The sequence below is a fragment of the Hippopotamus amphibius genome, chromosome 17 (assembly GCF_030028045.1).
Source record: "Hippopotamus amphibius kiboko isolate mHipAmp2 chromosome 17, mHipAmp2.hap2, whole genome shotgun sequence".
Classification (NCBI taxonomy): domain Eukaryota; kingdom Metazoa; phylum Chordata; class Mammalia; order Artiodactyla; family Hippopotamidae; genus Hippopotamus; species Hippopotamus amphibius.
The window spans coordinates 54,746,602-54,769,801 of NC_080202.1; the positions used below are offsets into that span (position 1 = coordinate 54,746,602).

The 23,200-nt window shown below is 55.4% G+C and overlaps 1 protein-coding gene across 1 annotated transcript in view; it reads left to right on the forward strand.

Moving 5' to 3' along the window:
* Positions 1-23,200, forward strand: part of DNAH17 (dynein axonemal heavy chain 17) — a 108,791-nt gene that overhangs the window by 56,107 nt on the left and 29,484 nt on the right. Inside the window, exons 43-57 of the mRNA XM_057715191.1 lie at positions 290-438; positions 4,209-4,491; positions 4,586-4,759; positions 5,006-5,213; positions 5,648-5,813; positions 8,571-8,673; positions 9,512-9,659; positions 10,038-10,129; positions 11,107-11,268; positions 11,763-11,927; positions 12,027-12,218; positions 17,352-17,618; positions 18,338-18,499; positions 20,245-20,478; positions 21,977-22,141. Coding sequence (XP_057571174.1) covers positions 290-438; positions 4,209-4,491; positions 4,586-4,759; positions 5,006-5,213; positions 5,648-5,813; positions 8,571-8,673; positions 9,512-9,659; positions 10,038-10,129; positions 11,107-11,268; positions 11,763-11,927; positions 12,027-12,218; positions 17,352-17,618; positions 18,338-18,499; positions 20,245-20,478; positions 21,977-22,141 — 2,670 coding nt within the window. The remainder of the gene's footprint in view (positions 1-289; positions 439-4,208; positions 4,492-4,585; positions 4,760-5,005; positions 5,214-5,647; positions 5,814-8,570; positions 8,674-9,511; positions 9,660-10,037; positions 10,130-11,106; positions 11,269-11,762; positions 11,928-12,026; positions 12,219-17,351; positions 17,619-18,337; positions 18,500-20,244; positions 20,479-21,976; positions 22,142-23,200) is intronic.

Consider the following 23,200-nt stretch of genomic DNA (forward strand, 5'->3'; position numbering starts at 1 on the left):
CGGGGGAAGGGAGGGGTTATGGTTTGAAAGGCAAATTTAGCCTCAGAGTGAAGTCCTACGTGGTCCTGGATGCTCTCCATGGCCCCAGGGAGGAGGGGTGGTGGGGTGGTGCTGGTATGGAGGACAGCAGAGAGACACTGGGTTAGGGAAGCTGGTCGGTGGCTGGCGGGAGTGCAGGGGAGTGTCCTCGACCTCCTCCTCCTCCTCCTCTTCTGGGATGCGACCTGTGACACCCTCAGGACGAGGGTGCTTTTGCGGCTGAAACCCACAGGCCTGTGTCCCTCGCTAGGTCCTCACCCTGGCCAGCAATGAGCGGATCCCCCTGAACCGCACCATGCGGCTGGTGTTCGAGATCAGCCACCTGAGGACAGCCACGCCAGCCACCGTGTCCAGAGCCGGCATTCTGTACATCAACCCGGCCGATCTCGGCTGGAACCCGTGAGTTGGGCTTTTGTCCTCCTGCTCCACACTATGCAGAGAGAAAGCAGGGCGCTGGCATTTCAGAGTTTCCTGTGCACGCGTCCACTCCCTCACTCACTCGTTCATTCATACCGTAAATGCCACGTACCGGGCCCTCCCCAGGCAGCAGGGTAGCAGCCATGAAAGGATGCGGGACAGACGTGTGAATAAGTGATGTAGCACACGGAGACTCTGCATCACAGCAGCTGATGAAATAGAAGTTTGTAGCACGTGCAGGGAACTCCTGGGGGAGGGAGGGAGGGTCTGGGCCTGTGGCGGAGACAGGAAGTCTTCCTGGAGGAGCTGGAGTTTGGGCTGACCCTGAGAGGAGAAGGAGCTTTCCGGGAAGACAGACAGGGGAAAGCATTCCAGTTGAAAACCAACACTTAAGGGGCATTGGGGCGAGAGTGTAAGGTTCCCACGGACGGGCAGTGGTCAGGTGTTCGTGGATGGAGCGTGAAGCGTGAGAATGCTCTTGGGAGAAAGGGACTGACCCTGGACCAGCCTCCGGGGCTGGAACGGGGCCCTTTCTGACGTGAAGAGGAGAGTTCATGCCAGGAGATGACAGGTGGCCACTGGGGACCGAGGAGGAGGGAAGGATGTGAGAAATGCTTGAAATCTTAAGAAACGGAAGGCTTGGCATTGATCCTGGAGGCACATTTTTGTACTTGGACACATGGCTAGTAATTTACATGCCAGGATGTCCTGTGTGGTTTTGAGTAGAAGCCGCAGTGCAATATTCTGGGACCAAAAGCTCAGGAGAAACACCTTGGCTACATTCATTCAGTCATCCACTCCATTCGTTCATTCATTCATTCAGCCAGTGCTTTTTGCACGCCTGCTGTGTGTCTGACCCTAAGATGTTCCCCGTTGCGGAGCTGGGTCTCCAGGAGAGATGTGGAGAGGGACAGGAGATGCTGGGAGGAAGTGGGATCCTTGAAGGATTCAAGAAGGAACAGGCAGAAGGGAAACCAGGGAGGTGGCGACCCACACACCCAGGGAGGAAGAGGCTTCAGGAGGGAGGCGGGGTCGAGAGGGTCCCGTCAGGAGGGGCAGGGAGCCAAGGACAGAAAGTTGCCACTGGATTTGGCAGCTGGGAACTCACCATTAACTCACGAAGAACAGCTTCCTGATGTGACAGGGGCAGAAGGCAGATGGCAATTTGTGGAGGAGAAACTGGGAGGAAGCCCTCAAAATGGGGGTCTTTCTGGAAATGTCTCATAGCAGCTGGGGCAAGATGAACATGGTGGGGTGCAGGCATGGGTGTTTCCAGGTACAGGCAAGTGTGTGGTGGGGAGAGAGGAGGAGGTGGAGCATTCGTGCTCTATGTGTCTCTGCTGTGGGAAGTGAGACGGACTCCTAACATGGCAAGGCAGGGGCTGGAGGGGTACCCCAGCGCAGCGGCCCTGCAGGGACAGAACCGGAGCTGGCCTGACCCACGGGGCCTGGGGACCACTGAGACCCGGCACCACTGTGCCGTTTTCTCCAGCAACACCTGTCAGCCTGCTTTGTTAGTGTCCTGTGGCCGCCATGACAAAGGACCACAAACCGGGCTGCTTCAAACGATGGAAGTTTATTCTCCTCTGGTTCTGGAGGCCGGAAGTCTGAAATCAGGTGTTGGGAAGGTTGGTTCCTCCTGGAAGCTCTGAGGGGGGATCATTTCCAGGGCCTCTCCCCCAGCTTCTGGTGTTGCGGCAATCCGTGGCTTGTAGATGCATCGCCCCATCACACAGCCACATTTCTGACTCTCATGTGGTCTTCTCTCTGCACATGCCTGTGTCCTCATTTCCCTCTTCCCATAAGGACCAGTCATTGGATCAGGGCCCACCCTCATAAGGATGATCCCATCTCGAGATCCTTACTTTGACTGCAGCTGCCAACACCCTTTTTCCAAACAAGGCCACATGCGTAGACTGCGGGTAGACATGTCTCTTGAGGGGCCCCCATTCTGTCCACTACACATGTCTGGGAGTTCCCAGGGTGGGCAGCAGACAAGGCAAGAGAACTGCAAAGTCCAGGTGGGACCCGCGAAGATGCAGGGGGACAGGAAGACGATGACGGGGCTGAGGGGCACCTGGGGGACACTCCGTGGGGGCGGGGAGGAGAGTGGAAGATCAGCAGGGGTGGGCAGGGGAGGAACAAGAGACTCACCTTTCAGCCGGGAGGGGTTCTTGGGGCTCCAGAGAGATAACCGAGAGAGAGCGGCTCCCTGGGGACCAGGAGGAGACCCGGGTTTTGCCGGAGAGAGGCAAAGAGGCTGAGAGTCCACTCAGCACAACCACCACCACCACCCCACCCCCCACCGCCAGGGAAAGAGCAGCCCTCCAGCAGGGCAGCCACGACTCCAGGCAGGGGTGACTGAGCGTATCCAGGAAGGGGAAGGGGAAGCAAGGCTCCAGGGCCAGAGGGGCCCCGTGGCCTCTGGGGACAGGGCAGGAGCCCGCAGGGAAGCTGCTCATCCTCCTGGGTGCTGTGTGTGTGTCTGGGCTGGCTTTTCAGACCAAAGCATATTTGCATGCACTAAATGTCTCTAACAAGCCAAAATTTAAAATTTGATATATGCGCCTTCACGATAGAAGGCAAATGCAGCAGTCTATATACAGAGTTGCAAATTGATCTCCATTCTGAAGACCTACTCTATTTGGAATTCAGTTCTCAACTGCACTGTGTTTGCTTACAGATGTAGGGTGTTTAAAGATTTGCTCTGCTACCTAGTTAACCCAGGGGTAACGGGGCAGAGTTTTTGAGCTCTTGGTTCTCTTTTCTGCTAGGGGTGCCGTAAGACACAGAGCTTCCAGAACACGTGCTCACTTGCAGAAAGGCATGTCCGCTGGGGCTGCAGAGGGCAGTGAGCCATGTTGGGTAACGTGAGCTTCCTGCTTACGCGTTAAGCTTCCAGGGCATCCTGGAAATGACAGCTCACTGAGCTCATCGGCCGCGAGGGAGCCCGATGCTCTTTATGCTTTTAGCAGGCACTTATTTAGCACTTACTGTGGACCAGGCTCCCTCCTATGAGCTTTAAAAATATCAGCGCAGGTAGTCCTTTGAAATGGGAGTTATTATCTTCACTCCCATTTACAGATGAGAAACCTGAGACCCAGACATGTTGAGTAACTTGCTTGAGGCCATGGCCGGCCACACTAGAGCCTATTCAAGCCAGGCAGTCGGGCTCTAGAATCTACACCCCTCACAGCTGTGGTGGGCCACCTCTATGCAACCCACTCCAGAAATGCATGTGTGCCAGACAACCTAACATGGATTCCTTCTCAGGAATGCCTATTGTATTGGTTTGGACTCTTCCACTAAATGTGTCAATTGACTCAATTCACCAAGTGTGCTTCAGGCATGGCTGGATCCAGGAGTCCAGCTAATGCAATGATGCGTCCCTGCTCCTCTCCTTTTCTTTCCTTTTCTTCCCTTCCCATCCCCTCCCTCTCTCTCCCCCAGATGTTATGAAACCTTTCCTCTCCTCTCCTCTCCTCTTCTCCTATATCCAGCTCTACTGTCCTCAGTATTATGTGCATTTGGGAGTAGGAAGGATGGCTCCCAGTTGTTCTAGGCAGATAGCACCCCACACCTAGAATCCCAGGGAAAGAGCACACCCTCATCAGATCCTCTTAAGGTCCCAGGACCGGCCCCATCACCAGGCAGGAGCACCAGAATCACGTGGAAGTGTTCACCAAGGGGAGGGTCACCAGGGGGACCCCACGGGGTGGCCCAGTCCTCCGGCACCTCCCCATCTTCCCCAGGGTGGTGAGCAGCTGGATCGAGAGGCGCAAGGTGCAGTCAGAAAAGGCCAACCTGATGATCCTCTTTGACAAGTACCTGCCCACCTGCCTGGACAAGCTTCGCGTCGGGTTTAAGAAGATCACACCTGTGCCCGAAATCACAGTCATCCAGATGATCCTGTACCTGCTGGAGTGCCTCCTCACCGAGAAGAACGCGCCGCCCGACTCCGCCAAGGAGCTGTACGAGCTCTACTTTGTGTTCGCCTGCTTCTGGGCCTTCGGGGGGGCCATGTTCCAGGACCAGGTGAGCAGCCAGCCACGGCGGGCGCCCAGCCACCCAGACTGGTCTCCTGGCATCCCTCTCAGATGGGCCCTTTCTGTGCTTCATTTCCCAACAGCTTATAGATTATCGGGTTGAGTTCAGCAGGTGGTGGATCAATGAATTTAAGACAATCAAGTTCCCCTCGCAGGGAACGATCTTTGACTACTACATAGATCCCGACACCAAGAAGTTCCTGCCCTGGACAGACAAAGTGCCCGCCTTCGAGCTGGACCCTGATGTCTCACTGCAGGTAACTGCCCAGGTGACGATTTATGATGATTTAGGAGCAGGACTCAGAATCCCATCCCACACTTCTCGACAGGTTGTCCGATCGCAAATGGTTTTCAACAATAGAACCTTTTAAGTAAGACTGGGGATTTAACAAACTGTCCAGGTCTGCAAGTTTCTTCGGAAGGTGGGAACTGGAAGCTCTGGAGTGTTTGGGGTTACGGCTCCTCCTTCCCCATCCGCCCAACCTTCCTGGCCCCACCCCCAGGCCTCGCTGGTGCACACCACAGAAACCACCCGCATCCGCTACTTCATGGACCTGCTCATGGAGAAGTCGTGGCCGGTGATGCTGGTGGGGAATGCGGGCACGGGCAAGTCGGTGCTGATGGGGGACAAGCTGGACAGTCTGAGCACAGACGACTACTTAGTGCAGGCCGTGCCCTTCAACTTCTACACGACCTCGGCCATGCTGCAGGGTGAGCCCGAGGACAGGCGTGGGTCCTCACAGCCTGGCCCAGACACTGCGGTCACTCTCGTCCGACGTGATCGCCCCCTGATCCCACCCCGACGTTCCCCCCACCCCTTCTTACTGCAGATCCGGGAGCTTGCCAGCTGTCTCTCCACTTCCCATGCCCCCGCCCACTGGTCTCTATCCCCAGAGCAGGGGCACCAGGGGGGAAGATCCCACAGGGAGCTCCCCTCATAACCAGTCTCAGGTGGCCCTAAGGTCGACGGGACGCAAGGTTCCCGCCCCCCTGCCTGGGACCCGTGGTGCCCGCCACCCTCTCCTTTACTCGCAGGGAGGCTGGAGGCCAACCCACCTGTCTTTGGTGCCCCGAGGGCTACCCTTTGGGCCGCTGCCTCTGGGAGTTACCAGGCACTGTGGTGGCCACCCCATTCCCTTTTCCAGGGGTTCTCGAAAAGCCGCTGGAGAAGAAATCAGGACGGAATTATGGGCCTCCAGGCACCAAGAAGCTGATCTACTTCATCGATGACATGAACATGCCCGAGGTGGACAAGTATGGGACAGTGGCCCCGCACACCCTCATCCGGCAGCACATGGACCACGGGCACTGGTAAGTGGAGTCAGGGGTAAGGTTTCTGCCACAGGGAGGATACAGGGCTGGGACACCAGACCATGCTGATGGGGCCGCAGGCCTGGGGGGAGGGGGGTCAGGGTCCCCTCTGCTCATCCATTCCACAAAAGGAATCTGCCAGGCCCTGGGCTGGCGGCTGTGGCCTGCAGCTTCCGTGGAGCAGGTACAGACAGGTGCCTCTCCCATTGAGGTGTCCATCTGGCAGAGAAGACAGAGGGGGTGAAGCTCACAGCGAAGGGGATAGTCACAGGGGACCCCAGCGGCTGGGTCAGACACCCGGGGAGGCAGCTGGGAGCTGCATGGGGACCGGCTGTGGAACCTTGAAGGGAGAGCATCCCAGGCACAGCAGATGCCATGAGCAGAGGGAGTGTGGCCCCTTGAGGCACCACAGGAGTCCAGCGTGGCTGGAACGTGAGAACCAGAAGGAGAGGGTGCCCAGGGCGGGGCGGCCAGACCCCAGGACCCAGGGACCGAGAACACTTTCTCCCAAGGGCAACGGAAAGTCAAGGGTGGCATGCTTACGTTTGCAGTCTGGAAAGATCAGAACTTTCAGTGCAGTTAAAACAAGTGTCTCTTAAAAGAAGGGTGCCATGGTGACCTGTCAAGTGGCCCAGGCCAAACTTGGGAGGGGGCGTTGAGACCAAAGGAACCCGAGAAATCTCATCAGAAGTCAGTCCGGGGATGCACGGAACCTGCCCCTTACTGCCGAGAAACAGGGCACAGAGGAGATACGTGACCTGCTGGAGGTCACAGCCCTGATGAGAGGCCGAGCTGGAGGTCAAGCCCAAATGTCTGACTCCATCACTGGCCTTTCTCCACAACACGGCGCTGACTCCAGGGCTCACGGGCTGTAGGAACCGAGCAAGGATGGCAGTGAAGCGCCGGGGGCTACAGGCTGCGATGTAGGGGCAGGGTGTTAGGGACGTCTCTCTGGGGCGGTGACAGAGCTAGGCCGGGTTCGGGGGGGGGGGGGGCACTTGAAGTGGGGTCATGCGAGCTTGACATCTGTGAAAAAGACGTGAACGTGGTCTGGGACGAGAGCTAGGGCCCAGGACAGGTGTGGGGAGGCCAAGCACAGGAGGCCGAGGGCAAAGCAGCAGGGAACCCTCCAGGAGAATTTGCTGGGAGGCCCAGGAGGGCCCAGCGGTGGCCCCTCAGTCTCCCGGGGCCCTGGCTCCACGCCCCCGAAATAGACTCACGAGGTCGTGCGTTGTTGCAAACTTTACGGAACTAAAACGTGTACTCTTTAAGAGGGCCCTCAGAGCTGTGACGCCTCAGCCCTGGGTCCACACCTGCCCTTGAGTTTGTGGTCAAGAATCTTTCGGAGGAGGGGGCATGTTCAGATTTGGAAGATCCCTCTAGAATATCAGGTAAAAGGGCCCCACGACCAACAGGGAAGGCTGGACGGTTCAGAGGGTCTTTCAGCAAGTGCAGAAGAAACAGCAACGCAAACCACCCCCTACCATGTAGACCAGGCAGGCCCCACGCGGAGGACAGACAAGCCGAAGGAGAAACTGCCGCGTTGGTAGAAGAAAGCGTGACCCAGGGAAAAGTGGGGACAAGAAGGACTTCTCAAACCTAGGTTTCACAAGCATAGACCCGAAGGCCAAAGAATGATTACTCTGACTTCCCTGAAAATTAAGGAACGTTGTTCACCAAGAGACACCACGGACGAGTGTAACACAGAGTTAACAGAACGGGAAAAGATACTTGCAACTGGCAGTGGACGAATGTGGGGGGCAAGCAAGGAATCCCACAAATCAGCAAGGGCAGACACCAACTCCCAACACAAAACAAAGCAAAACAAATCCATGGGGGGAAGCCCACGAGGTACAAAGAACATGAAAAGATGCACAAGCTCTTTATAGCCTTTGAACTCGTCTGAGCCCCTGGAAATGCTAGCAGTGCCCCGGCATCGAGGAAGCTCTTTCTTCGACCTATTTGATCACCCGTCACCATCATCATCCTTGATCATCAGTGACAATGGGAGCGGTGGTAAACATTTATGGAACCCTTGCTCTATTTCGGATGCCCTTCCAAGTGTGTGTTCATGCAGTAGCGCCATTCGTCCTCATAGTGACCCATTGCACAGATAAGAATACTGAGGCACGGGGGGTTAGCTAGACTCCCCAGAGTCTGATGCTACTGAATGGAGGAGCTGAAACGTACACCCAGACCTGCACACTGAGCCACTCTACTGCCTCCTGTTTCAAAATTTTCCTTTTATTTATTTGTTTGTTTATTTATTGGCTGTGTTGGGTCTTTGTTCCTGCACACGGGCTTTCTCTAGTTGAGGCGAGCGGGGGCTACTCTTCGTTGCGGTGCTCAGGCTTCTTATTGCAGTGGCTTTTCTTGTTGTGGAACACAGGCTCTAGGTGCACAAACTTCAGTAGTTGTAGCACGCAGGCTCAGTAGTTGTGGCTCACAGGCTCTAGAGCGCAGGCTCCGTAGTTGTGGCTTAGTTGCTCCGTGGCACGTGGGATCTTCCCAGGCCAGGGCTCGAACCCGCGTGCCCTGCACTTGTAGGCGGATTCTTAACCACTGTGCCACCAGAGAAGTCCCTCAAAATTTTTCTTGAGAGCGTGGAGTACAATTGGCCATTTCACGTGTTGTAATCGATATTTATTGAGGTTTATTTTTTTTAACCACACGCAAGGCATCACCAGTGTGGGTGGGGAGCCGGGGGTGGCTCCTGAGGGCTGGCAGCAGGGAGTTACGCTGGCCGTCCCCGCACAGGTATGACCGACAGAAGCTGACACTGAAGGATGTCCGTAACTGTCAGTACGTGGCGTGCATGAACCCTACTGCTGGGTCCTTCACCATCGACCCCAGGCTCCAGGTAGGCAGAAACCAGCCTCACCTCGGTCAGCCATGTGAGTCCAAGGCTCCCTTTGGCAAATAAGGATGAAAGCATTGATCTGGGGTGGTGGGGTTACAGGCTGGCATTCCCTGGAGAACACCCCAGTCTTTCAGAAGATGTCAGGACACAGTCCGGGGTGTGGTGGGGGGGGGTCTGTTGAGAGGCTAGCCCACTCTCCCTGTGAGCCTGTAGGGCTGCCAGATGTAGCAAATAAAAATACGGATGGCTGGGGACTTCCTCAGGGGTCCGGTGGTTAAGCCTCAGCACGTCCAGTGCAGGGGGCTCAGGTTCGATCCCTGGTCAGAGAACTAAGAGCCCACGTGCCACGTAGCGCGGCCAAAAGAGTTTTAAAAAAAATACAGATGCCTGGTCAAATCTGAACTTCAGATAAATGACAAATCATGCCCCATATGATGTTTGAGACATATTTGTACTAAAAAACAATTTTCTACGTGAAATTCAGATTTAACAGGAGATCCTGTATGGCATGTGCAACACCACCCAGGCAGGACCTCACCTCTGAATTATCTAAGCAGATGGAGACCTGAAATTTAAACCCAGGCTGCACCCTGAGACACTCTGTGGCCTCCGCCAGATTTTTTCTTGAGAGCATGACATGAATTTGGCTGTTTGAGAAGTAACCGATATTTAAGGGGGTTTGAACCACACACAAGGCACGAGGAGGGAACCTGTCCATTCTGACTACGCCCACGAGACATTAGGCGATGAGGACAGAGTCTGCCCCCCCAGGAAGGCGGCCCTGCCCCAAGCTGGTCCCCACGAGGGGGCTGACGAGGGTCTCTGGTTTCCCGGGCAGCGCCACTTCTGTGTGTTTGCCGTGAGCTTCCCGGGCCAGGAGGCCCTCACAAGCATCTACAGCACCATCCTGGCCCAGCACCTGGCCTACCGATCGGCCCCCATGGGGGTCCAGAGGATGAGCAGCCACCTGGTGGCCTGCGCCCTGGGTAAGCTGGCCGGCCCCGCCCTTCTCCTGTCAGACCCGCAGCTTTATGGAGCTCATGGCAGCTTCATACTTTCCCCTGGTGAATATTTTATCCATACTTCCAAATCAATATTTTTTTCAACAATACCGTTGAGGTATGTGAAATCCAGTTGCTCCAGGGGGAGGCAGAGGATAGGAAATTTAGTACAGCAAACTGATTTATGTACCAGTTTACATACTGGTAGAACAGCGAGCTTCCTCCCTCCTCAGCTCTGCAGATTTCGTACTTAAATCATCTCTCTCTTACGGTCAGTTTGCTTTAGAAACTACAGCCTAAGCTTTGCACTTCCTGAGGCCATTAAGAGTGTGCAAGGATCAATGTGTCTTTTTCCTGTAACAGCCCTGCACCAGAAAGTGACATCAACATTTCTTCCCACGGCCATTAAGTTTCATTACGTCTTCAACCTCAGGGACCTCTCCAGTATTTTCCAGGTACTGCTCTTTTAGTGCTGTGTCATGCCCTCTTATGGCCAAGACCTGATCCACAGATGCTATCCTCCTCTGCCTCTCTCAGGAGAGAAAGCAAAGGGACCTATGAGCTGATGATAGTGATGATGGTGGTGATGGTGGTGGTGGTGGTGATGGTGGTGGTTGTAGTGATGGTGGTGATGGTGGTGGTGGTGGTGATGGTGGTGGTTGTAGTGATGAAGGTGGTGGTGGTGATGGCAGTAGTTTTGATGTTGGTGGTGGTGGTAGTGTTTCCTCTTATGTATTGACCGAGCTAGCCACTGGGTTTGGCCACTTACATCCCCATTTTTTCCTCCAAACAACATGTAACGCTCAAATATCCCCATTTGACAGATAGGGAGTCCAAGGCTCAGGGAGGTTAAGTCACACCCATCTCCTCCCACTTCAAGTGTCAGGTCAAATATCGTGCCCTCAAGAGGCCCCTCCACATCCCCACACGCTCTGTCTCACTGTCACCATTTATGTCATTCATAGCACATGTCACAACGTGTAATTACCTTGTGATTTTTGTCTGTCTGGTTACATCTCCCCACTAGAAGGCAAATTCCATGAAGGTAGGGTCCATCCTGTCATCACTGTGTTCCCAGAGCCCAGAACAGGGGCCTGGAAAATAAGCACCTGTTGAACTTGCCAGGTCACTGTTGGCAAATGGCCAGGCCAGGACTGGGCCCAGGCAGGCTTGCTGCAGAATCCAAGCTCGCCGGCCACCACTCCATGGCCTCCTATAGTCAGGCTTCTGCCTGATCAGCCCCCTTGTCCCTTTCTCCACCATCCACCCCTGAGAGGGGGCAGCCCTTAACCCTGTCTTGTAAGGAGAATCCCTCCACGTCTCTCAGGCCACAGATGCCCCCTCCGGCCTCCAGGATTTGTGTAGCCTTGGCAGTCCATGGCTTGCCTCCCGGACACAGCTAAGGATGCTGACCATCCTGCGTCTGGGGTAGGGGCTCCTGTTCTCCACCACAGAGATCCTGAAAATCCCGCTGGACCTCGTCCGCCTCTGGCTACATGAAGCCGAACGTGTGTACGGTGACAAGATGGTGGACGAGAAGGACCAGGAGACGCTGCGCAGAGTCACCGTGGCTTCCACCAAGAAGTTCTTTGACGTAAGTCAGGCCACCAAGTCCCCCTGCCAAGCCCAGGAAGGCTCTAAGGGGCAGAGTGTCGGGAGCCCATGACAACCTCTGCCCCCCAGCAAGGGCCCTGGGATGGGGATGGGAAGGACCACGTAGGGTCCCACCAGATGACTCTGCCACGTGGGTGTGGCCCGAGCAAGGAGGAGTGGAGCCCTTGGTAGACCAGGATGCGAAGACCTCCCTCCAGCCGCTGGGCACAGACAGCTCTGCTCAGGTCAACATGCTTGGCTGGTGTGTCCAGGGTTTTCATGGTAGAATCGTTTTTCTGGACTCTCGGTTCCTTTCCAATGTGACAGGGACCAGGGGATTTTGCCCAGCGGTTTGCAGGGCCCCTGGCAACAGCGGTGTGGGCCCTTGCGGACTTGGCCTGGCATCCTGAGGCCACCGGGCAAGGTGCTGGGGCTGGTTTGTGATCCGTGTGCCCACGGCAGCGACAGCAGAAGTGTCTCATCTCTGACATGTAGGATCTTGGTGACGAGCTCTTATTCGCCAAACCCAACATCTACTGCCACTTTGCTCACGGGATTGGCGATCCCAAATACCTGCCGGTGACCGACCTGGCTCCCCTGAACAAGCTCCTGGTGGAAGTCCTGGACAGTTACAACGAGGTCAACGCAGTCATGAACCTGGTGAGTGGGCTCGAGCAGGCGGCGGGGGAGGGGGAGTGGACAAGGGAGGCATGTTCACGCGGTGAGATGCCCGGGGTCTCTCTGGGCTGGTCTCTTCAGGTGCTGTTTGAGGACGCGGTGGCCCACATCTGCAGGATCAACCGCATCCTGGAGTCCCCGCGGGGCAACGCCCTGCTGGTGGGAGTTGGTGGCAGCGGCAAGCAGAGCCTGTCGCGCCTGGCCGCGTACATCAGCGCGCTGGACGTCTTCCAGATCACCCTCAAGAAGGGCTACGGGATCCCAGACCTCAAGGTGAGATGGCACCTCTCAATAAGCCGCCCTTTGGGAGGGGCAGCGGAGAAGCGTCTCCCCACTCCAGTTCCCAAAACAAAGCATCCGGCCCAGAGAATGTGGAAGTCACCAGCGGGGCCCTTATCTTAGACAGTAAAGGCCAGGGACACATTCGGCTGAAGCCCGCAGCCTTGCGACAAACGTAAAAGGAAGTGTGAGTTTCCGGTAGGCCAGAGCCGGTAGGGTCAACTCACAGAACAGCAGCAAAGGCATTTTGTTCTCACCTCTGGTCGCTGAATTGTGCCATGTCTTTCCCAGTTTTCCAGATTAAATACTAGCTGTCTAACTACCTGCTCAGGGTTCTGGGAGGCTGCCTTTTGAATTAATTAAATAAACATTAGGTTGAACAGGTCTCCCATCCCCAAGATGTGCCACCAAGGCTTTTTACTGATTTCTTTTTCCCCAAAATTTGCTCTCTTGGGGCACGGTGCGCTCGCTAGTCAAACACGATTATCCTAGGGCTTATCATCGTTGTGTCTCAGATTAGAGCTGAAATTGGCTTGCCCACGTCACACGGCTCATCTCTCTTTGCCTTGGTGCCAAAGCTGCTCCCGTGGACCAGGACGAGGCCAGACCCGGGGGACCCTCCCCTCCGCTCTCGGCTCCAAGGCAGTTGCTGGCCAGGTGGCCTTAGGGGGATGGTCTGGACCCCTGCCAGAGCCCGGCACCCTGGGATCTCAGCGGGAGGGGGTGGTCTGCAGGCAGAGGCCCCAGGAAGGGTGATGGGGACGGTCAGCTAGTTCTCAGCCCTGCTCTGATGGGGTTCAGCAGGCTGCGCCAGGGATGTCAGCCTCCAGGGAAGTGTCTGGCTTGTCACTGACCCAGTGCGTTCTACTCTTTCTATCAAAGGACTAGCCAGCTGTATTTTTAAAATCCCAGCCCCAAGGCAAAGATCTTCCTAATGTAGGTTCTGCCAGACCCCGCCTCATGAACTGGATCAGCGCGTGGTGGGTCTGAGTGGTTCTCAGCTGAGCCGAGCGACTGTGTTCGCACTGACTCCCCACTCACTCAGGGTGGTTAGAATCCTGGCATCTGGAGCTGTGTAGTCGTACTGAGATTTCTCCACTGGAAAAGCTTCTAGTCTGTTAGCTTAATCGTATTGCTTTATTTTCATGATTGCATCACACTCTTTGCTCTGTCCTTGTGAGGATTTTTTCCCGATCCCTCACGTTGAGGCCAACAGCGGCTGTGGTTGTTTTATTCCCCGGCACTAGCTGCAGCAGCTCTGTGACCTGTTTCATCACAGTTCATTGCTCCTGGACCCGTGACGACCCAGCTTTGCACTCATCATTTGTTACCATCATTTAAAAATCATTTATTTATTTATTTGGTTGCGCCAGGTCTTAGTTATGGCAGGCGTGCTCCTGCGTTGCAGTTCATGGGCTCCTTAGTTGTGGCATGCGAACTCTTAGTTGCAGCATGCATGTGAGATCTAGTTCCCCGATCAGGGCTCGAACCCGGGCCCCCTGCATTGGGAGTTCAGTCTTAACCACTGTGCCACGAGGGAAGCCCCCTGGTTATCATTTATTAAGGAGTTTCTGTAGATTCAGAAGTAAGGACAGCCTTAAACAGGGCTATAGGTCATATTAGAGGAAGCAGACTCCTGAACAGTTATGAGGTGTATTACTGTTGTTCTAATAATAGTGTCACAGTAAGAAGTTAACAATGTATGTGTTGTTAGTGTAACAGATACGATGATGTAATATTATTATAAAGTTGTACCATAAGCCATGGGCACCCGCTGCAGGTTGGAGATGTAGCAGAAAAAGGGTCAGGATCCAAACCCAAGGGCCATCATGAGCCTTGTGGAAAATCCTGGACTTGGTCCCAAGAAAACAAGATGCTGTCAAGGTCATTGGTGCAGAGGAGGGGCGGGATCGGGTGGTGCTCTGGGACAAAGTGGAGGATGGCCTGAAGACAGCAGAGATTGCTCAGGGGGGACAGGTAGGGGGGTGCCGTAGGAGCCCCAGTGACCCACAAAGGCTGGAACTGGGCGGTACAACAAGAAGGGAGAAGGGAGAGACAGAGCGAGACCCTTGTCGTGGGCGAGCGCTCTGCCTGCACTGATGGGAGCGTGAGGAGTGGGGGCTTAGGCTGGGCTCCCACCTGCTGGGTCCCAGCTCCCCAGGCCTCACCCACACGTAGTCCCCAGGCGAGGCAGCGGCATGCTTTTGACTTTTGTAAGCCTTCTCCCTGAGGCCTGAGTGGTAGCTCAGAGAGCTGGGCCGGACCCTCTAGAGAAGCACTTTAAACTGAGTGAGGGGCTGGCCCCCTGACCTCTAGCAGATGCTGAACGGGGAGGGGCGAGGAAGCAGCCCTGAGACCAAGGGGCGGGCGGGGTGCACTCTTGCCTCTCTGCAGCCGGCAGGGTGGATGCAGGAACACCCCAGCCACCCCACTGCTCTGGCCACGCCCCTCCCACCCTCTTCCCCGAGACTCACTCCCAAACCTGGGCTCCTTGTTCCTTCCTCTCTGCTGGCAATGGTGATGGCTACTTCAAGGCCAGGGCCCCAGCAGTGCATCCTGGCCAGAGAGGGGAGTGTACACCCCACTCTGTTACTGCCAGTCCCTAGATGCACCCAGGTGCAGGCGGTCTTTAATATCCTCAGACTCAGCTGTCCAGACCCGCTCCTTCCTCCTCGATGGTGAGTGAGGAAGGGACCCCCGGAGCCAAGCTTGCTGAGCTTGACAGTGACATTTGCAGCTGGAGTGGTTACTGATACGATGCCGCCCCCAAGCAGACAGGAAATGAGGATGGAGGAGGACTGCGCTGGGAGCAGGGCACTCAAGACGCGGGTGCTGGGAGAAACCAAGATAACGTGCAGCCTTGCCGTGCGGGCATCGGAGGAATTCAGGGCACGCTTGGCAGGAGATGGCCAAGATGCACTTGGACCTGTGCGGCTGGGAAGCGCAGGAAAGGGTGGGAGGTGGAGATCGCGGGTGGGCCCTGCAGCCTGAGAGGGTGGGGGTGGAGGAGTCCGTGCAGGAGAGCCGGAGAGGCTGAGGAGGACGGGATGCCTCCAGGGCAGGCAGGACGAGGGCCATGGGACGGAGCAGTGGTCAACAGGGACGGGGCGAGCGCCACAGCAGGAAGGCCAGAGAGGGCCGAACGTCACGATGGTCAAGGCCACAGAGGCTCCAGGCAGGACAGTGGGATGTGGCTGAAGGAAGGCCCTGAGGTCTTGGCCGGAGCAGGTTCTCCTGGGGGTCCGAGGAGGGAGCCAGGGAGCAGAAGCCAAAGAGGAAGGGGCAGCGAGTAGAAAGCACGGCAAATCCCGATTCTCGGGGAGAGGAGCAGGCGGGACAGGAGGAAGAGCGGTTCTGCACCCCCGGAGCCACCTCGCTGGCCATCAGGCTTTCCAGAATCTCCTGCTCTGACCTGGGTCCCTGCAGCAATTAGCTTCACTCGATCCCAGCAGATCCCTTGCCTCAGCCAGGAGAACTGGATTCAGAATCTGAACTTGGTGAAACTTCACAGCCTTTCCATTCGGTCATTCCCAAACCATAGGAGGGAGGAACCCTCAGCGGTCGGCATGACGATGGTGCAGGTTGAGCCCACACCTGCCAGGAGCCGCCCTCTGACCTGCAGTCACCACCACCCACCTCCCCCGGGTTGACCGCTCGGCTCACGCTTTAGATCCACGCGGCTGATTCCGGTGTTGTCGGCCCCCAGCCCACGTCCGTGATGGGCTGTAAAATGGGAAGAGTGATGTGTCTCAACTCCAAGGCCCTGCTGCTTCTCCTTGGAGGCCATGCCCGAGGGCATGACCAGGGCTTGGATCTCACCTGTGGCCTCTGCTCTCCCAGGCTCAGGACTTCCCTTTGATTTGTTTTTTAACCTTGTCCAAAAAATATGGAAGTTGGGGCTTGCTTTCTTTTTTTTTTTTTTTTTTTTGGCGTAGTCGGCAGGATGGGGCTTTCTTTTTGACCCCAGTTATACCCCTGTCAACTCCAGCTGAGGGACCTTGGTGATGCTTCTCTCTGAACAGACGGCAGGAAGGTGGGCTGCTTCCAAGGGGTGGAAGTGAGCCACTTGGGATGCCTACAATGGACATTTTGAAGCCTTTTAAGCAATTACAGAGGCTCCCGGGTCTTATTAAAAAATTAGACGGTAAAGAAAAGGAAATCACCAAAGCCCTGAAAAATTCACCTGCACACTTGGATGACACTGACAGACATTTTAATGTATACTTACAGTTTACACATGTAAATTGGCGTACTTTTCAAAAATAGCAAGCTATTCCTACCGCTTTTTTTGTTTGTTTTACTATTCCCCTTCCTTTATTCTTCCAGAATTACCATGCAATTGTTTTGTCTAGTTGTTTCCTTAAATCTTACTAGTAACGTGATAGGAGTTAGGATAAGCAGAGGGAATACTTTGTGGTGTATGCATTCTTTCCAGCAGTAAGTCTCCCCATTCCAAGCCTGTGGTGTGTTTATTCGGGGCCTCTTTCAAGGTCTCCCCTTAAGTTTTTTGTTCCTTTTTTGCGGTAAAGCATGCACAACACAAAGTTTGCCGTTTGAACCATGCCGTTCGGTGGCATTAAGCACATTCACGTTGTGCAACCGTCCCCCACCATCCCTCTGCAGAAATTTTTCCTCTTTCCAAACAGAAACTCTGTCCCCATTGAACACGCCCTCCCCCTCCCAGCTTCCCCCAGCCCCCAGTACCTGCCATTCTACTTGCTGTCTCCGTGAATCTGACTCTGCCAGGGACCTCACATGAGTGGAATCCTACGGTGTTTGTCCTTTTGTGACTGGCTGATTTCACTTGGCGTGATGTCCTCCTCTAGGTTCCTCTGTAGCATGGTCAGAATTTCCTTCCTTTTTAAGGCAGAATAATATTGCATGGTGTGAAGGGACCCTACTGTGTTTATCCATCCGTCCACTGAGGGACGCCTGGGTTGCTTCCACTTTGGAGCGGTGGCGAGTAGAGCCGCCGCGAGCCTGGGCGTCCTTCACTTGAGGCTATAGACCCTGCCCATTTCTTACGGAGCTGATCTCCGGGTGCCCCCGTCCTGGGTGGTGGTGGAAGATGCCTCTGCACGCGCATCTGCTTGGCAAGACGTCTGAGGGTGTCCTCCTTGGGTCCAGCTTGACCTCGGCGCCCAGTACATCAAGTCAGCCGTGAAGAACGTTCCCTCAGTGTTCCTGATGACAGACTCCCAGGTGGCCGAGGAGCAGTTTCTGGTGTTGATCAACGACCTGCTGGCCTCGGGGGAGATCCCAGGGCTGTTTACGGACGACGAGATGGAGAACATCATCTCCTCCATGCGGCCGCAAGTGAAGTCCGTCGGCCTGTTGGACACCCGGGAGGCGTGCTGGAAATTCTTCATTGACAAAGTGCGCAGGCACCTGAAGGTAGGGGGGTCCCAGGCTTGGCGGGGTCCTGGGGGCCTTCTAGGCTTGGGTCTTCACTCTGTAGAGTTGGGGACTGTTCTCACAAAGGAAATGGAAAACTGTTAGGAGAGTACAGTGCGCTGCCTGATGGAGGTGGGCTGTTAGAAGTGCGTTGTGGCCAAAAGAAGTGTTTTATACACGTACCTCCCCCCATACAGTACATGTAAATAGATTAGTGCATCTTGACCTTCAACGTTCCCCTTTGGGAACTTGGTAGCTTTGCTACCCAACTTAGACCGAGAGCACTTTGGGTCCTTCTCTCCCTCCTCGTCTGCATCCAGTAGGATGGCTGCCTGGCCAGGGTAGCCCTGCTCTTCTAGGCACCTGCTGGCTCTCGTTCCTGCCTCCCCCCAAGGACCGGACCTACTAAAGGACCAGAGCCCTCCCTGCTCTGGGGCCTCACCTGTCCAGTGTGGATGCCCACTCCCTCCTGCACCCAACCCACCTTCCCCCTTTGCGGGGATCACCTCCAGAAGGCTTCGGTCTCCCCTGCACCTTCACATCGTGATGCAACAGCCACGCTTCCAGCCTGGAACTGGGAATGTTCTTCCCCACACCCTGCACTTGGAGACGGACACCGTGCAGAGAGCTCTTCCTTCTAAACAGGATTTCTGCAAAAGCAGTGCGATTCAGCCCTGGCACCACTGTCCCCCAATGAGCAGCCACTGTATCCCTTCTAGGTGATCCTGTGTTTCTCCCCTGTGGGTTCCGTCCTGCGTGTGAGAGCAAGAAAATTCCCCGCTGTGGTCAACTGCACAGCCATCGACTGGTTCCACGAGTGGCCGGAAGATGCCCTGGTGTCTGTCAGTGCTCGCTTCCTTGAGGACACCGAGGGGATTCAGGTGAGTCACAGGGCACAGAGCCGGGAGGGAGGGGCCCCCGTCATCTGTCTCCAGGGGCAGCATTAGGGTGAGGCAGGTGAGGCACTCGCCTTGGGCGCAAAACTTAAGAAGGCACCAAAAACTTAAGATCAGAGATGTTTTAATGCAGTATTTTTTTTTAATATTTATTTGGTTGCACCAGGTCTTAGTTGCAGCTCTCTGTCTCCTTAGTTGTAGCATGCGTGCTACTTAGTTGTGGCTGGCGGGCTTTTTAGTTGTGGCATGCAAACTCCTAGTTGCAGCATGCATGTGGGATCTAGTTCCCCGACCAGGGATCAAACGTGGATCCCCTGCACTGGGAGGGTGGAGTATCAACCGCTGCGCCACTAGGGAAGTCCCTAATGCAGTATTTTAAAATCAAACTTAACGCTGAAACATTCAAAAATATCAAAACTGTAAACAAAGACAGGCTGCCGATTGTTGGTTTTGCGGCCCCTAGTTACTGTGCCAGGAGAATGGTTGTTTCTTTCAGCTGGGTGTTCTGGGCCCCATGCAGTCATGGCCCCGAAGGGCTGGTTCAGGGGGTGATGCCCACACTTGATCTCGCAGCTCAGGCTTTGAACATAGTCCCTGATTGGAGCTGATTGCAGAGCCCGTACTTACTTTGATAAGTGTATAAGGGCACACACTTCTTCCTCTGGCCTTGGACACCAACACGGCTCTGCCCCCGGGGCTCTGCCCAGGGCTGCTCCCTCACCTTTGACCTGCCTTTTATAGGGCATAGCAAGTACTACCAGGCAATATAAGCCTTCTTTTCTTCTTCTTTTTCCCCCCTTTTCCTTTACGGTGTCTTTCTTTTACTGAAGGATGGGGCCCACATTCACGATTCAAGCCCATTGCCAGCCTAGAAGTGGTCATTAACCTCTGACCCGAGGGAAACGCAGGCCTAAAATAAATCCCACGTGGTTATCGTGTCTGATTTATTTTGAACACATATTCAGTTAAGTGGAATAAAATAAGCCCCAAATTAACCTCTTCCCTAGTTTCTAAAGATGGTAAAGCCCCCCGCTTGTCACTGTTAGAACATTCAGTTGTAGGACAAGCCATTCCCGGAAATGCCGCTGTTACGACCTGTCCTCCTCGCCCCAAATGCACGTAGAGGCGGGGGCCTCCTGGGACCAAGGAATAGCCCCACCACTGGCACCATCGAGGGCTGCAGAGTATATGCTGAAGAAGCATGTGTCAGATGAACACATTCCCAAATTAACCTGAATTACAGTTAATGTCGCTTGAACAATTCCCGGGGCAAAGCTCCCAGTGCCTGTCTTCGGGCAGGTGGGGAAAGTCCAGGTGGTGGGGCCGTGACCCTGGCGTGAATGCAGGCCAGAGGAGGCTGGGAAAGGAGTTTCTAAACCCCAGGGCTCAGAACAGGAAATGTCTGATAAATGCTTGCAGAATTACCTGGTTATTCAAACATGCTGAATATACAAGTGTGTGAGTCAAAGAGAGAATAGTAATAACCTCGGCTATGACCAGCCGCCTTGGTGGTGCAGTGTCACCAGCACCCATGATGGCGCTGCAGGCCTTGTTTTGAGCCTCATTTGACAGCTGAATCGCCAAGGTTGAGGGAGGGGTACCTCTCAAACAGGGTCCTCAGCAAGTAAGAGGACCCACCTTGTGGTCCACTATGGCCAGCAGCCTCCTCTTCCTCTGGGTCACTCCTAGCAGGGCACTGGGGAATGAATGGGCCCATCTTTTCTTTGTAGCCAGAAGTCAAGGCCTCCATCAGCCTCTTCATGTCCTATGTACACACGACCGTCAATGAGATGTCCAAGGTGTACCTGGCCACCGAGAGGCGCTACAACTACACCACACCCAAAACCTTCCTGGAGCAGATCAAACTGTACCAGAGCCTGCTAGCCAAGAAGAGGATGGAGCTGGTCGCCAAAATCGAGAGGCTGGAGAACGGGCTGATGAAGCTGCAGAGCACAGCCTCTCAGGTAGGAGAGCCGGGGCCTCGGGACATGCTTCCAGAACCTTCCTCCAGGCGTGTGACATGAAGTAAGGAGACCGGGACCCCTACCTTGGGGAAACTTCCACTTGCAAACCAGAGCGAGTGTACGGGTTTTAACCTAGACAGTGGATTCCAAACACCCTCGTGATGCTGATATACAGCGGGTGCTTCCCGGGGGCCCCTCGTCCGGGGGGGCGTTGCTCATCCAGTTGGGTACAGCCCGTGAAGGTGGGTCCGTCCCGGAGCGCCGTTCACGCTGCGGTGCCCAGATGGGAGGTGTCTGCCATACTTTCATGCCATGTTGATTTTTAAGTTTTCTGCCTGGTTTTAAATGTCCTCCATGGTGCAGCCCCTGCTCCATCTTTACTGCCCACTGTTGGCATCACCACGGGAGCCTGGTAAACAGCCACCACATCCCTGCTGAAGGTGCAGGTGGAGGGTGGCCCCTGCCATAGGCAGTGCTGCACGGGTCCAGGCCACCCCATGGGGGCGGCAAGGGGAACACGGTGGTGGGGGTGTCCAAGGAAGACAGAGCTTGCAGGAGCCAAGAAGCAGCCTGCTCCCTCCCTGGACAGGAACCAGGGAGGAGCCTGGCTCAGGAAGCGCTTCTTTTTCCCTACATGTACCTTCCAGGAGTGGTCCTGGGACACAGGGAACGCACCCAGGAGAGGGCAATTACAGCAACCGAGTGACCTCTTGCTAGCAGAAATCACCCAGATGGGGCAGGTGTCTCAGCCCATCACTTCCGCTTCCCAACACTCCCTCCACCGGGCTGCCTGGGCCTCAGAGTGCCTGAGGGAGCTTTTTATTCCCGGCTCCAAGCTCTCACAGCCCCACCAGCCTCCCCAGAACCCCTCAGCACCCTGCCCCTGCTGGGGCTGTTGTGTTTTGTTTTGTTTTGTTAATATCTTTTATTAATGGTTTATTCTTTTTATTTTTGGCTGCCTTGGGTCTTTGTTGCTGTGCCCAGGCTCTCTCTAGTTGTGGCTATGTTGCAGTGCATGAGCTTCTCATTGCAGTGGCTTATCTCGTGCAGCATGGGCTCTAGGCACGTGGGCTTCAGTAGTTGTGCCTCATGGACTCAGTAGTTGTGGCTCACGGGCTCAGTAGTTGTGGCACATGGGCTTAGTTGTTTCATGGCATGTGGGATCTTCCTGGAGCAGGGCTCGAACCCGTGTCCCCTGCATTGGCAGGCAGATTCTTAACCACGGTGCCACCAGGGAAGTCCCCTGCTGGCATTGTTTTTATTCAGCTACCTCGATTGCCACCTCGCTGAGCAACAGGAATGGGTTTTATACTTGCCACCCTGTGTACATAGTTGGTGCTCAGTAAATACTTACCTTGGAGAAGTTGAAAAACCACTTAGAAATGCGTCACAGGGAGCAGTGAGCAACCGGCAGGCCTACTGGCTGCTCGGCCCCATGGCCACGGTGGCCACCAGCCCGGGGCCTCAGCCTGCCCGGCTCCCTTACCTCCTCCTCTAGGTGGATGATTTAAAAGCCAAGCTGGCGATTCAAGAGGCTGAGCTCAAGCAGAAAAACGAGAATGCGGACAAGCTGATCCATGTGGTGGGTGTGGAAACCGAGAAAGTCAGCAAAGAGAAAGCCATCGCTGACGAGGAAGAGATCAAGGTGGAGGTCATCAACAAGGTGGGTAGACGGACAGCGGCACACGGCTCTGCTCGGCCAGGTCCCCCCCCTGAGTGGCCGGTATTCCCTACAGGTCCCCACAGGGAGGGCATCTCTCCCAAGCGCAGGGCCCCCAGCTCAGCAGAGGGCTGCCCTCCCAGGCCCCAGCAGAGGCATCTCCTGAGCCGGTAAGAAATGCCGGTTCCCAGGCCCCAGCTCTGCTGAATCAGGTCTGCACCTTAGTGAGATGCCAGCAGCCTGTAAGCACGTAAGGCTTGAGAAGACAGCCTCGGAGCCCCGGTCTTCAGACATGCAGCACCAGGAGCCCCCAGAGGTCCTGACACCACCGGCCCTGGTGGGCTCCACGCTGAAGGTCCACGTGGTTGGGCTGATTTCTCATCGCCCGGCCCACATGCCTTTTGTGTCATTAGTCATGCATCTGTGTGAGCGTCTAAATTAAGACAATTAAGTAATTATCTTGAGACGGAAGACAGCAGCAAGTCATTTCTCTGCCTGAGACAGCCTCCCTCCACAGCCAAGAGGAGGGACAACTGAGCCCTTCCCTTCCCTCCAGTGCTGGAGTGGGGAGGGTCCCAGGCCAGCAGAGGTGGCCAGGAGCTCCAATCCATCCCTCGCTGTAACCTGCGTGACCTCAGCCCTGTGAGGGTGGTCGGCCATGCGCCCGAGGTCTCAGAATTAGCAAGTGACAGTTAGGATCTGAACCTGGACCCACACCTGCACCCTGAACTCAGGGACCTGCCATCCGATACTCACATGCAGCTGTTAACGTCGGGGTGCCCACCCCTCTCCAACCCCTGATCCAGAAACAGCCCAACCAGGCATGGTCCAGGGAAGCAGCCCTGCTCTCAGCACCACTGGCCGAGTCAGCACCTTCCACGCCCTGCTCCCAGAGTCGTGTCTCACACGTCTGTAAAGTAGGGGAGGGAATGGGTTCTCCAGGAGGCTTTTCGTAGAGAGACTGTCTTCTCTCTGTCCTCCCTCCTCCGTGCCCAGCAAAGCTCCCAGCCCCGACTGGCTGCTTCTTTGCTCTCTGTCATCACACAGATGCTACTCCTGATT